At 34.0% G+C, this 13,005-nt stretch overlaps 2 protein-coding genes across 8 annotated transcripts in view; both read right to left on the bottom strand.

The window, feature by feature from the left end:
* Positions 1 to 2,449: 2,449 nt before the first annotated feature.
* Positions 2,450 to 3,998, bottom strand: LOC125845891 (uncharacterized). The gene is made up of 2 exons (XM_049525382.1): positions 3,674 to 3,998; positions 2,450 to 3,150 (listed from the first exon to the last, which is right to left on the bottom strand). The coding sequence occupies exons 1-2, from the start codon at positions 3,996 to 3,998 to the stop codon at positions 2,450 to 2,452; spliced, it is 1,026 nt and encodes a 341-aa protein (XP_049381339.1).
* Positions 3,999 to 9,910: 5,912 nt separating this feature from the next.
* The window catches only part of LOC125844020 (uncharacterized), a 9,314-nt gene continuing 6,219 nt past the window's right edge, over positions 9,911 to 13,005 (bottom strand). For 4 of the 7 annotated variants that reach the window (XR_007444101.1, XR_007444100.1, XM_049523244.1 and 1 more), the window contains one exon: positions 9,911 to 10,259. The gene's annotated coding sequence lies outside the window, so the exon portion shown is untranslated. The remainder of the gene's footprint in view (positions 10,260 to 13,005) is intronic. The other 3 variants (XR_007444103.1, XM_049523243.1, XR_007444104.1) reach the window with 2 other exon arrangements.

Here is a 13,005-nt window from a genome sequence, read left to right as displayed (position 1 = left end):
GAATCTCACGTCGCGGAACGAATGTTTTGAACCAGACTGACCAACTTCCCAAATGGTCCAACAAATCCAGCTGAGCACAAATCTACTCTTCGAATCACAAGCAACAATAGAATGAAACCGTTCAAAAGGGTATGATATCAGGCGTTCCATTTTTAAGTTAATGCTTGATTAATTCAAAATTTATAATCAATTTAACATTTCTTTTTAAAGTTATTGACGTTCCTTTTTAAGTTTAATGTTAATTTTATTATAAATATATAATCAAATTAACATTCATATTTTGGTTATTTTTTTAATAAATACATAATCAAATTAATGTTTCTTTTGTAGTTATTGCAATTTAATAGCCATTACACTGCACAATTTCTTTTGGAAGGAAGAATAACTGTTATAAATGCTCATAATGAAGGAAGATAATAATTATTTTAACAGATTTTTGAATAAAAAATGAAGGGAAAAATTGAAAATTACGAGATAATAGATAAATAGTGATATTGATCATTGAGGCATGCCACATCAACGAGCTGATATATATATATATATATATATATATATATATATATATATTCTTAATCTATATCAAATAAAATTAATTGAAATAGAGGAGTACGGACTATTTTTTTAAAAAAATAAGAGATGAAATTGTGTTAATATTTTCTTTCGACCTGATAAACTTTATATTATCAAATACTTTAATATTTTTCAAAACCGCCTTTATTTGGGAATTATGAATTATGAGAAGGTTTGGAAAATTTATTGTTTTGATGATTTGTTGCATCTCATCTATTTTTATCCTAAAGTATCAGTTGGTATTAAATCTACTTGATATTTTTTACGTGTATGAAATTTAAACTTTCATAATTTTTATTCTTTTGTTCCTCCCGTTATATTTTGATTTTCGAGTCTATATAAGGTTATTAGTTTTTTAAATTATTTAGCATATAGAATATTGTGTTGGTTTATATTTTGAATTAATTAAAAATAAAATAATTTATGGATGAAAATAAACAAAGAGTTTATAGTTATAAAATATTCCTTCTCTCTAGGTTGGTTCCCTTTTCTGATGGATATAGATATTGATAAAAATATTCTGGACACCAAACCACCACCTAAACCTCCAAACCCTCTAGTGAAAAAAAATTAATAATCAATCTTCCCTTTATTATAAGGATACTCTACTTGATAAACTTAATGGATTCACTTGTTTATAACCCCAAACAACCTGATGGTGATTCCGACATCATTACTCTTACGGAGGCGGATAAACAACGGATGTATGCTCCTTGGGAATCATCCATTATCAGTAAGTTATTGGGTAAGAAAATCCTTCATCAATACTTAAAGTCTAAAATCCAATCCATGTGGAAGTTATCTGAACAATTTCCACTCATTGACTTGGGACATGAATATTTCATAGTAAAATTAACACGAAAGGAAAATCAAGAAAAAATTCTCTATAATCGGCCATGGTTCATCAATGGTTACTTTTTCTATGGGTCCCAAATTTTATGCCAAACACTGCTACCCCTCAGCTATGTGGCTCCGTCTTCCACAATTTCTATACTGCAAAAGATTGGCAACTCAATTGGCAAATTGCTGAAAGTGGACGCTTGTACAAGTGCAACTCTAGAAATTGCGCTAGACCAGCCAGTCAAATCTCATATCCAGATAAGTAATTATAAACAAGTCATCAAATAGGAAGGAAAGGACCTTCTGTGCAAATTCTGCGATCGGATTGGTCACACCAACTCTCCTAATGATAATCCTAAAATTTTCACAGTAACAACTAAGGAAGAATGGCATACTATTAATTTTGTCAGGAAAGGTCAAGGTAAGAATTGAAGAAGAAATATCATTAATGGAGCTGACTTATCCACACTCCCAATGGCGGAGGCAGGAATTCTATCAAGAAGGTTCAAAAAAAATAATTAAACAAGCTAATATTATCCATAAATAAACGGGTCGGGTCATATATGAACGGATTGATTAACAAACGGGTTGATAAAAAAAGATCCTAAGTTCAAAAATTTTCTTACAATTACAACTTATCTTAAGAAACAAATTTAAAGTGCATATCTATAAAATGATAATAAAGTAACACAACTCATTCAAAAAGTTCTACAAGTTCTTCAATTCCATCAAAATTCTCTCTGGCTCCTGAGAGTGCCAATGGAGAGCAAGCACAAATTTAATATTAGAAAGACTAACAAAAAACACAAATCTAAGCGAAATTACTATTTCTTCACAAAAATTCTTTTTGGCATAAAATGACTTCATTACATTACAAAACTACACAACCTTGAAGGGAGGTTAAGAAACCAAACATGCGGATAAACCTATCAAAACATAGTTTTACATTTGAAAATACAGCTACATACATTTTTACAATTGTATTCTACGAGGTTTCATATCTTGAAATGTCTTAATAATAACATCATTAGTAATCTTATCAAATACATATTTTTCTAAATGAGGCACCAAACAACCACTTAAAAAAATCATCACTCATTTGACTCCACAGGTCATTCTTGATAAACTTCATTGCCGAAAAAACTCTTTCAACGGAGGCAGTGGCAACTGGTAAAAGTAGAGTAAGTTTCACTAAGCGAAATACAAGAGGATAATTTGAATGTTTCTTTGTCTGAACTAATCTTTTGGAAAGATCACAAAGCTCATTTAGATCGGAGAACCTTTCATCAACATCACAAACATCAACAATGTAACTTGCAAGTTGATTCTCAAGAATTCTCATATTGGATTGATCAAAGTCATCTGGATATAATTCAGCCATTTTCATTACTTTTCTTATGTCAAAACTTGAAAATGAGTTAATTGGATTCAAGCAAGCAATTCCATGGAGCAAATCGATAGTCACCTCATCAGAACGATCATTAAGTTCTTGAAGTTGCCAATCAATGATGTTGCAAAACACTTCAACACAATAATGATGTAAGATTGTGTAGTTAGCAAGTTTCCGCCGGAATCTTAAAGAGCTAACATATGGCTCCTCAAAGTTAGGTTTCACAACATCATGTTTGATACAAAATGTAGATACCTTGGCAATAAGAAAATCCCATTCATCATCTCTTAAGACTTGCAACCTTCTCTTTGCTACTTCAACAAGTAGCATGACATTTGCAATATCTTCCTCTTTTTTAGTAAGCATTTATTAAGCTCATTTGTGATTGCTAAGACATCTCTCATCAAATGCAACATAAATGCAATCTCAAATGTTTGACAAGCTTCAATATGTCCCATTGCCTTGGCTCTTTCATCCATACTCCTTGCATCAAGAGCAAGTGATTCAAGAATCTCAAGAATAGAGCCAAACATAATAATAAAATTGTTAAAGGATTTCTAATGAGATTCCCAACGAGTATCACAGGCTCTTGAAAGACCAAGTTGTTGATTCAAACCCCTACCGGTTGTAAGTTCACCCATATCTAATGTCATTTGAATTGTTGATTTTTGAGAATCTCGTAAATTATCCATACGCTTAAAAGAAGATCCCCATACATTAAAAATATTTGAGATCAATACTACAAGTTTTCCCACTTCAACACACTTTTTAGAGACCCAACAAGAGTTAGTTGATGTTGATGAGCAAAGCAATGGATTGAATGAGCCGATTTACTTTCTCGACTAATCAACATTTTAAGGCCATTGATCTCACCTTGCATATTACTTGCCCCATCGTAACATTGTCCACGCACACTTGATGGACTCAAAGAATGTTGAGCAAGTAAATTAAAAAATGCCTCCTTTAAAGATGAAGCACTAGTATCTTCAACATAAACAATGTCAATAAGTCGCTCCATTACAAATTTCATTCTATCAATATAACGAAATATGATTGCCATTTGCTCCTTGCGTGACACATCAAAGGATTCATCAACTAGTAAAGCAAAGTAGTCACCATTTAATTCCTCAAGAATAGCTTTAACGATCTCTATCTTACATGCACTCACAATATCTTTTTGAATCATTGGAGAAGTCATTTGATCATTTACAGAAGCATGTTTCAAAACATAATCACGAATTTTATCACATTTTTTTGCATACCATGAGAGAATTTCAAGAAAGTTACCCCTACTAAGTGATGATTTAGATTCATCATGACCTCGAAATGCAAATTTCCGACTTATGAGAAGTCTTACTACATCAACCGACGCACTTAAGCGCATATAATATCCATGTTTGAGTTGATTACATTGCCTCTCAAATGCAAATTGAATAGACCGTCGTTGTTGTAGTAAATCTTGACATTTCTTTTTTGACTGATTATGTATGTTATTCGGTAGACCAATATGTTTGTCAAGACCACCCTTTTTGTTCCAACTCTTAAACCCTATGGTTGAAAATGTCTTCCCTCCTCTTTGATTAGTGTTATGATCTTTAAAAAGATAGCAATACAAACAATAGACTGCATCTTTACTAACACTATACTCCAACCAATCATGATATATATCATCAAATCATTCATGATTAAAATGACGCATTGATCCAAAAATATCTGTTTGAGGATACTCTTGCACCGCAAAACAAGATTGACAAGGACCATTCAAAAGGTATGCTCTTCTAATAACATCACAGTGGTTTGGATGATAGTTCAATATTGATATTTTTTCACTAGGATCAAACTTTAAAGAACTCAAATCAAATTCTTGAGAAAAATCTAACGACACTTCTGAATGATTAGTATTTTCTTTTTTATTAGATTGACTATGACTTTGAGAGGCTAAAGTTGATTTCGGTACTTCTGTAAAATACTTCTTCACTGAATATTGAGACTGAATCGTAAAATAAAAATTTAGTCAGAACTTACAAAAATTAAATATGCAATAAGGACCAAAACAAAATTATAGACAATGAACAAAGTTTTGAATCTCATAAATAAAAGTTAATATCCACTGAGCAGATGTTGAATGTCGAGTTTTGGGCTAAATTCATCCCTTAACTATGGCCTAAATATAAGGTACATCCTTGTATTATCTCATTGCACAAAAAATATCCTTACACTATTTAGAAAGTTGCAAGATTCCTCCTTCCATCTATTTCTGTCAAAAATCTCAGGGCACAAAAACAAATATGCCAAACACGTGGCTTTACTCTTAAATAAGGCTTCAAAATCTTGTAGTTTCTTTTGATAAGAACATCAAAGAATATCAAATTCACCCCAACACCAAAAAATGTTAAGTGTTATTAGTCCAGGTTTACGACACCATTCCCAAGAGGTATAAAATAGTTAATCAATACTTCAACTTACTCTTAATTTTAAATAGGAAATTATATATATTTAGAGAGAGGTGAATTCAGAATTTAGAGTCAACACAATATTAAAATTTTTATGATACCAATGCAAATGAGAATGGTGCCTCTCCTGGATACCAAACTTTAGAAGAAGGCAAAGATAATCCTACTTTGGTTTTATTTTAATCTATCTAGCAACCAAATTCTTCTTAATGTATTGTTAAATGAGTGCAACATTGTATCTATTCAAACCCAAAATCAGAAAAAGAAAATAAGAAAGTTGGCAAATCTTTTTGACATTTCATCAAACACGTAATGGACATCTTAAAATCAACAAATAAGCCCAAAAAAGTAAAATTATAACTTTCATAATCAGTGAATATAATTGAAATTTTCATATGAAAAATAAAAAATTGTTAAGAGAAGTGAATATCCGAGTTCAATCAGCTAAATAAAATAGCACATCAACAAATACCTGAATCAAAGCATAGAATTCTGAAAAAAAAAAAAAAGAAAACTTACAGAGGTTGCCATCACAAATGGATCCTGAAGGAGAGAATGAAATTAATCCACAAAGGACCATCACTCCTCCACCAGCGGTAGCAAGCAGCAGCAGCAACAAGGCGGGACTATAGCAGCGGCCAGCGAGCAGCAACAAAACCTGAAGGCTGAAATTGAAAGAGAAAGAATAGGGAAAATATAATATTGCAATCCCTAGAAAAGAGGAATTTTTTTATTTGTTGACTTTTCCATTAGAGATTTTAAATATAAATTTTTTAATTAGTTATGACTTTAAAAACGGGGTCGTTTGGTCTATCTATATTTAATAAAAAAAACACTTAAAATTGATGCCTACAAAATCGCTAAAAATTACAACAACATTAAAAATGTTGTTGCCTGGAATCGATCCCACGACCCAAAGCTCACTTAAGCGAAATCTTGAACCCCCTCAACCGTTGGGCTACTCCTTTGATATATATTCAGCTGGTTCAATTTTAAATATATACATGTACATAAAAAAATCAATCTTATATATATAGTGTAATTTTTTTATCGAGGGGGGTTGGATGACCCCCTGGAAACACTGTACATCCTCCCCTGCTCATTCCCAAGTGTGAATTTTAGAAACAGGGATGCCAATCCAAGTAATCAAGAAAAAAATCCTATTAACTCCTCTGTTTCAGGGAGAAGAACTAACAATTAATGTGATTAAGTCTGATACTTTTGCTCCTCTTTCCATTAAATTCGCTAATAAATTTAACTCCTTATCTTTGTTGGAGGAGAACCAGTTGGTGGAGATGGACTCTGAGTCTCACTCAAACACCGTCCCTCATATGCAAATTCTCCCATCGACAGGTGTCAGAGAAAAGTGGCCTATTGCCCATAATGCCACCTTTCATGGTAACTCCCCCAAATCTATGGGTAAATTTGAAAGTGGTAAAAAGAAAATCACTGGTAATAGCAACTATTCTATAGTTGTAACCATGGTAATTTTGATAACGATTCTTTTTTTTCTCGACAATTGGCGAACCCCAAGATACAATTAGACAACTGTACCTTCATGCAATCTCCTCACGCCCCCCCCCCCCCCCCCCCCCCCCCCCCCCCCCCCCCCCCCCCCCCCCCCCCCCCCCCCCCCCCATTTTCACCCTATCTTGCTCCCTCCAATCCCATGCATAACATATCTCAAGATATATCTCATAAATCATTAGAGCAAACTCTTAAGTCTCCCTCCCAGTTCAAATGAGCTCCATATTACTGCTTCCTCTAAACAAAACGAAAAAGAACAGACTTCTGCTACTCAAAAAGAATATGAACGACAGCTCCAACAATACACCATTCCCACTGATGTCAAACCCCCTGGTGGTCTATGTTATCGAGGCTCTCCCCTCCAAACCAACCCCCTTCTCTTAGATAGAGTTGGGTCTCCAGGTCTAAGTTGTCTTCTTCACGATAGACCTCAATGGTCAGAAGGTCATGATAATTCTCCAGAATCCAAACTTTCTCTCCCAACTAGTCTCGGAGGGCATGAAGCTGGTGATGGAAAATTACCTGAACCACCTATGGATCAACAATATCATGAACCCCCTGGCTCCGGCAGTTGCACCAATGTTGCATCACAACATGCAACAACATTATTGGGGTCTTCCTACCCACTTCAATCCCCTCCTCAATCTAATGACAAACCCAAAACCTCTCTTTCTTCGCTCCAGTGGAACTTACCCAAAACAACCCTATGTTCTTTCCCTAGATATCACAACCTCCTCCAGAAATGACTCCTCCTCAAATCCCAACTCCATCAGAAACCCCCAGGTGAACCTAGAAAGAGCCCCTACCACAGACTCGTTCACCGAAATATCAAATCTAAAAGAAGTATCCCTTATGTTGTTCCCAGTGTACGTGGTCGTTCACGTATTAAAGTGGCTCTTTTTTAAGAGCCGGGTATCTTACCCACAAAGACTTATGATTAGAACAACTCGATTTTCCAATACAAATTAATTCTAATTCTTAAGAGAAAATCATGCTCCTCATGCCCCACATTCTATCCTTTTATTCCTCTTCCGAGTTCAATTCGGATAGTATGTGTATTTCAATGGTGATCAGGCACGAAATACGAAAAAACAAAAACATAAGAAAGATTCGGCAATCCGTATAAACTCAATAAGTTACAATCATCCTGTAGCCACAACCCTAGAACTAGGGAAATTAGCTACTCATAATAGTAATTTCGATCAAGCAACAATTTAATATCATAAATAGATCGAAATAAAAGAGTTCAAGAAAGAATCCTAAAACTGATGAAATAGCTCTCCAAATCGTCGTTCTTGAAAACCCAGAATGCACATCTGAATATTGAGATGTAATTTATATGCATGAAGATTTAAGCATTAAGATTGTTAGTTTTCAATATCCGAATATGTATAATTTTTTTTTGTTAAAAAAAAAATAGAAATTAAGCACTATATCAATAAAAGTTATAATCCAAACTGAAGATAACTTCTTCCAAAAAATTGTTTCAAGAATAAGATTATAACCCGCCCAAAAAAAATTATTTATTTGTTTTCTCAAACATTTTTTCTCAAGAAACAATGATAACATCTTCCAAAGAAGTTTTGACAACAAACGAATTGTGACAAGAAGAGTTCTTCATAAATATCAATTCACCCAAGAATATTGTATATATTAAAAATATTAAATAAATACTTGCAAAAGATTATGAAAACTTACTTATTCAAAAGAAAAAAAAATGGTATTTGGTTGGAAAAGAGAGGAAGAAACTTGAAACTTGTCCAAAAGAGAAGCAAGGAAGAAGATATTTTTTTGATGAAAGAACGCTTATTATTTTAATAGAGGCTGAATGGTATTCAGACTTCGTTATAGATCTGATTCATTCAGTTAACTGTAGTTACTTAAGGTCGAGTAGTAGACGGGTAAGGCCCACAGTCCTAATAGGTTTTCACATGAGCTTTCCACGGCAAAGCAAGTCTACAAGCCACTGCAGTGAGGTTATAGGTCTGATTTCTTTCTCGTATTGAGATCTTACATGTTATACGCACCCCTGCAAGGTTACTTTAAATAGTGGTATTCTTTATATAAGACTCATTAAGACGCATTAATTTTTTATTTTTTTTTTAAAAAAGAAACAAATGGACTTAATAGGTTAAATCGCAATCATTCAAATTTAGACTTAAAAACCAAACACATTTAATGGGCTGAATTTGAATGATTAAGATTCAGACCTTCATTAAGTGCAAACAAATGAGACAAACTCTGTAACAAATCTGATTCATTTGGACTTTTTCAGACCCATTAAAAGATTTTTTAGTTGAAAAAACAAACGCACTTAATGGTCTAATGTCTGAACCATTCAGATTCAGACATCCATTAAGTGCAAACAAATTAGGCCTTAATAGTATATAATGCCTACCAGTATATAATGTTTGTACTTATGCTACTCTTGCACTTTCCTTTTGAGTACAGATTGTGATCCAGAATCATCTACCCAACCTCATATTTAACAGCTACAAGACTTCAGATCTAAGGGTGAGCTTTTACTATTCATGCTGCCACAGGTCATCTGATAATCGATGACTACTTTCCTCGGACATTGTTATTTACTTATCTAGTTTAATGACTATTCTTTGACACTTTAGTTAGAATCTTGTCAATGACTTTCGAAATTTAGAGATGTAATAGTTTAAATTTCCACACTTCTAATCTATTATAGTTGCAACTATTATTTCTTCCTTTAACGGTTTAGATAATATGATTAATTAACTAGTTATAACATGTTTTAGTTAGTAAGATATGGTTAGCCCACCAAAAGTTAGTGTGAGTACCGATGGATGCTGAGGGCGTGCTCAAACAAACCAGTTTGAAATCTTCAATGGAGAAATGTGGTATAACATTATACTCAAGAGGCCATGGATTCATGCCATGAAAAATGTGTCTTTCACATACCATCAAGTAATGAAATTTCCAAGGTCAAATTCCTACACTAATACCGATGGATGCCACCCCTTTTCCTTTTTTCCAACAATATACTACATACAAACATTACTACACTAATACTCAAGTTATGTGTCATAATGTGAACTTTTGAATACCAACTATTACAAAATTAGTTGTTAAAGGAAAATAGAGGGTCTTTTCAGGGGAAGAAATAAACCTTGATAATGAGGAATGAAATACATAGGATAGCATAATTTGATACAACATTTTTAATAGTCATGTTAGAGAAAGAGAAAATTGTACCATAAAATTCTTAACAAAATAAGCTGCATATATCTCTAACAGCTTAATTTACCCTTACAAATGGTAACAAGAGAAAAATCAGATGTGCTAATACATACTTTCTCAACTACAGCCTTGCTTTTAAAAATAATCAGTATTAATGGCCTCCTCATAGCAACTCTATGTCGGCTTTTCTGAACATTGCAGCAAATCGAAACTGGTGACAAAATCACTCTTCTGATCCTTTGAGCTCAACCATAATATTCATTTGTCCTCTACAACAGTACTCAAACTTTAGAAATCTTAATTTTATTTTCTTCATTCACAGAGACAGGTGTTTAAAGATATTCAACATGACTACTGAAAGTGGCCCTTTTATGTTTTAAGTTAATGTCAGTATTGTGGTGAGAGGTTTAAGCATGACCTCAACCTGTATATTAACAATATGACAACATGTTCTCTCTCAAACACCTAATATCTAAATCAAAAATATTCTTCTTAATTTTGATTCTGGAGTTCATTGATCCACCACTATACACTTGGGTTGGGTGACGGACAACAATCATCATAGTTCCCCAAGAATGGACAGATTCATTTCCACAGCATAATGGAATGAAGAGTTTAGATACATCAAGTAGTCTGCACTTCTCAGGATTGCCTCCAGGCAGAACGCTAAGGGGTAAATATAGATCGTACTTCAAATTTAAAAGTAGGTGGTTAGACATTGAAGGTTTTAACGAGAAAATAAAAGAATGATGGGACTCCTTTATGGTGGCAGGTAAGGCTGATTTTACTCTTAAAGAAACTGAATTCTTTAAAGCAAAGAAGGTCGAGTGTGATACCAACAACTTTGGCAGTCTAGACAGAAGAAATCAAGAGTTACAAACGAAATGCTTCAGTAGGATAAAATACAGGAACAACTTACTAAAGAGGATTTGATCCGAAATGTTAAATGTATTGATGGAAATTGAAGATGTAAATAAATGTGAGGAGTTAGTATGGAGACAGATCTAGGAATCTTCAGCTGAAATAAGGTGACAAAGACACTAAGTGGTCGTTGTAGAGTGTATAAGAATAATGCAAAATATAGTGTATTAGTTATGCTTGCATTAGTGATGATGAGATTTTTTATGCAATGTTTGGCTTGGTGTACTAAAAATATTATACATTGCATAACTTTTTTTAAAAAAAATATTTGTTTACAAAAATACCCTCCACAAATATAGTTTTAAGGATTTAAAATTTTTTTTGAGGGACAATTGTGTCTTTAATAATGCTAATGCATGCATTAGAATCCATTGCATTACTAAAGCTTCGAAATCCATGGTATTATTAATACACTCTTCAGTACACAATAGAGTGTATTACTAATACAAGCATCAATTATGAATAAGTTAGAAAAACGTACCAAACAAGGTACTAGTAATACACCAAGCTAATGCAAGCATTATTTTCTCCAATACACTCTACCAAACGACCCTTAAGTTATTCCAAACAATGACTAATGCTGTCACAGATACAATATGATTGATAAGTTGGATATTAATGGAGAAACAGAGGAAGATCCAGAGGCCATCAGAAGACGACGTTCTATCAGAACTTGTAGACTGAGAATGAAAAATAGAGACCAAGGTTCAACATGAACGAATGCATGTCCAAACAATCAGTAAAGAGGAAGACAGCTAATTAGAAGGTCCTTTCGAGGAATAAGAAGTAGCAGAGACCATTAAAATCTGTGCAAATGATAAAGCCTGGGCTTTTGCAGTTACATTAGTTTCTATCGAACATGCTGCCCAATCAAAACATCATGAAGTAGTGAAGTACTTTCACAGACAAGGTACTTTTGAAATGAGCATAAACACCAAGTTGTATATCGAAAAAAACGTATGATTGTGTGAATTTGGGATTTCCTAATCAATGTTCTAAAATGGAATTCAGTAGGAAATGCCTTAAATGGATGTTCTTCTGTATCAGCACGGTCAGATACTCAATTTTGATTAATGGTTTTCTTGTGGGCTTCAGATGAGGATGTTGAGATGGATGTGCGGGCATACTAGGAGAGAAAAGATTAAGAATGAGGTTATTCGGGAAAAGGTAGGAGTTTGTGGCAGACAAGATGAGGGAAGTGAGACTGAGATGATTTGGGCATGTGTAAAGGAGGTGTGCGACGCCCTAGTGAGGAGGTGCGGGAGACTGGTTGTAGGAGGTACCCAGAGAGGTATGAGGTAGGCTGAAGAAGTATTGGGGAGAGGTGATTACATAGGATATGGTGCAACTTCATATTACCAAGGACATGGACTCTAAATAGGAAGTCGTGTATTAGGGTAGAAGGTTAGTAGGGGTGAAGTGTTGTCTTGTTGTGCATAGGTTTAGACTTGTTAGTGTCTGTCGTAGTGCTAGTCGTACCCTTGTAGTTCTTGCCATATGTCGTGTATTGTGTTTGGATTATCACACTATTTTGTTGTTGTTATTGTTCCTTTCCGGTAAACTTTACACTGCTTTTTCTTATTAACGGCTATGCTTTCTTCATTGTTTTCTACTTATTTTACTTGGATTTGATACACTTGAGCCGAGGGTCTTTCAGAAACAACCTTTCTACCTCCTCGAGGTAGTGGTAAGGTTTGCGTACACTCTACCCTCCCAGACCCCACTTAGTGTAATTTCACTGGGTATATGTTGTTGGTTTTCTTGTGAGCTTCTTTCCTTCACAAATAGGCCTTAAGGTAGATGATCCTCTTATCTCCCTTTCTGGTTGTACTGATTATGGAAGGATTTAACAGAATGCAAAGGATAGATAGCCAGTCATAGTGGATGGATAAGAGGCTTTAAAGTGGCTAGCATTGGGGTCAACAATACGGAAATACCCTACTTTTTACATCATGATAATACACTAGTTTTTTATTCTATTGTGGAGTACATAAGGCATTTAACGTTCACTATTAACTATATTTGAAGACTTACTCTGGCCAAAGAGTAAAATGGAGGAAGAGTATTATGGTCTCTGTGAATCAAATGCCCAAT

The sequence above is a fragment of the Solanum stenotomum genome, chromosome 11, assembly GCF_019186545.1.
Source record: "Solanum stenotomum isolate F172 chromosome 11, ASM1918654v1, whole genome shotgun sequence".
Lineage (NCBI taxonomy): Eukaryota > Viridiplantae > Streptophyta > Magnoliopsida > Solanales > Solanaceae > Solanum > Solanum stenotomum.
This window is presented reverse-complemented; position numbering and strand designations above follow the sequence as displayed.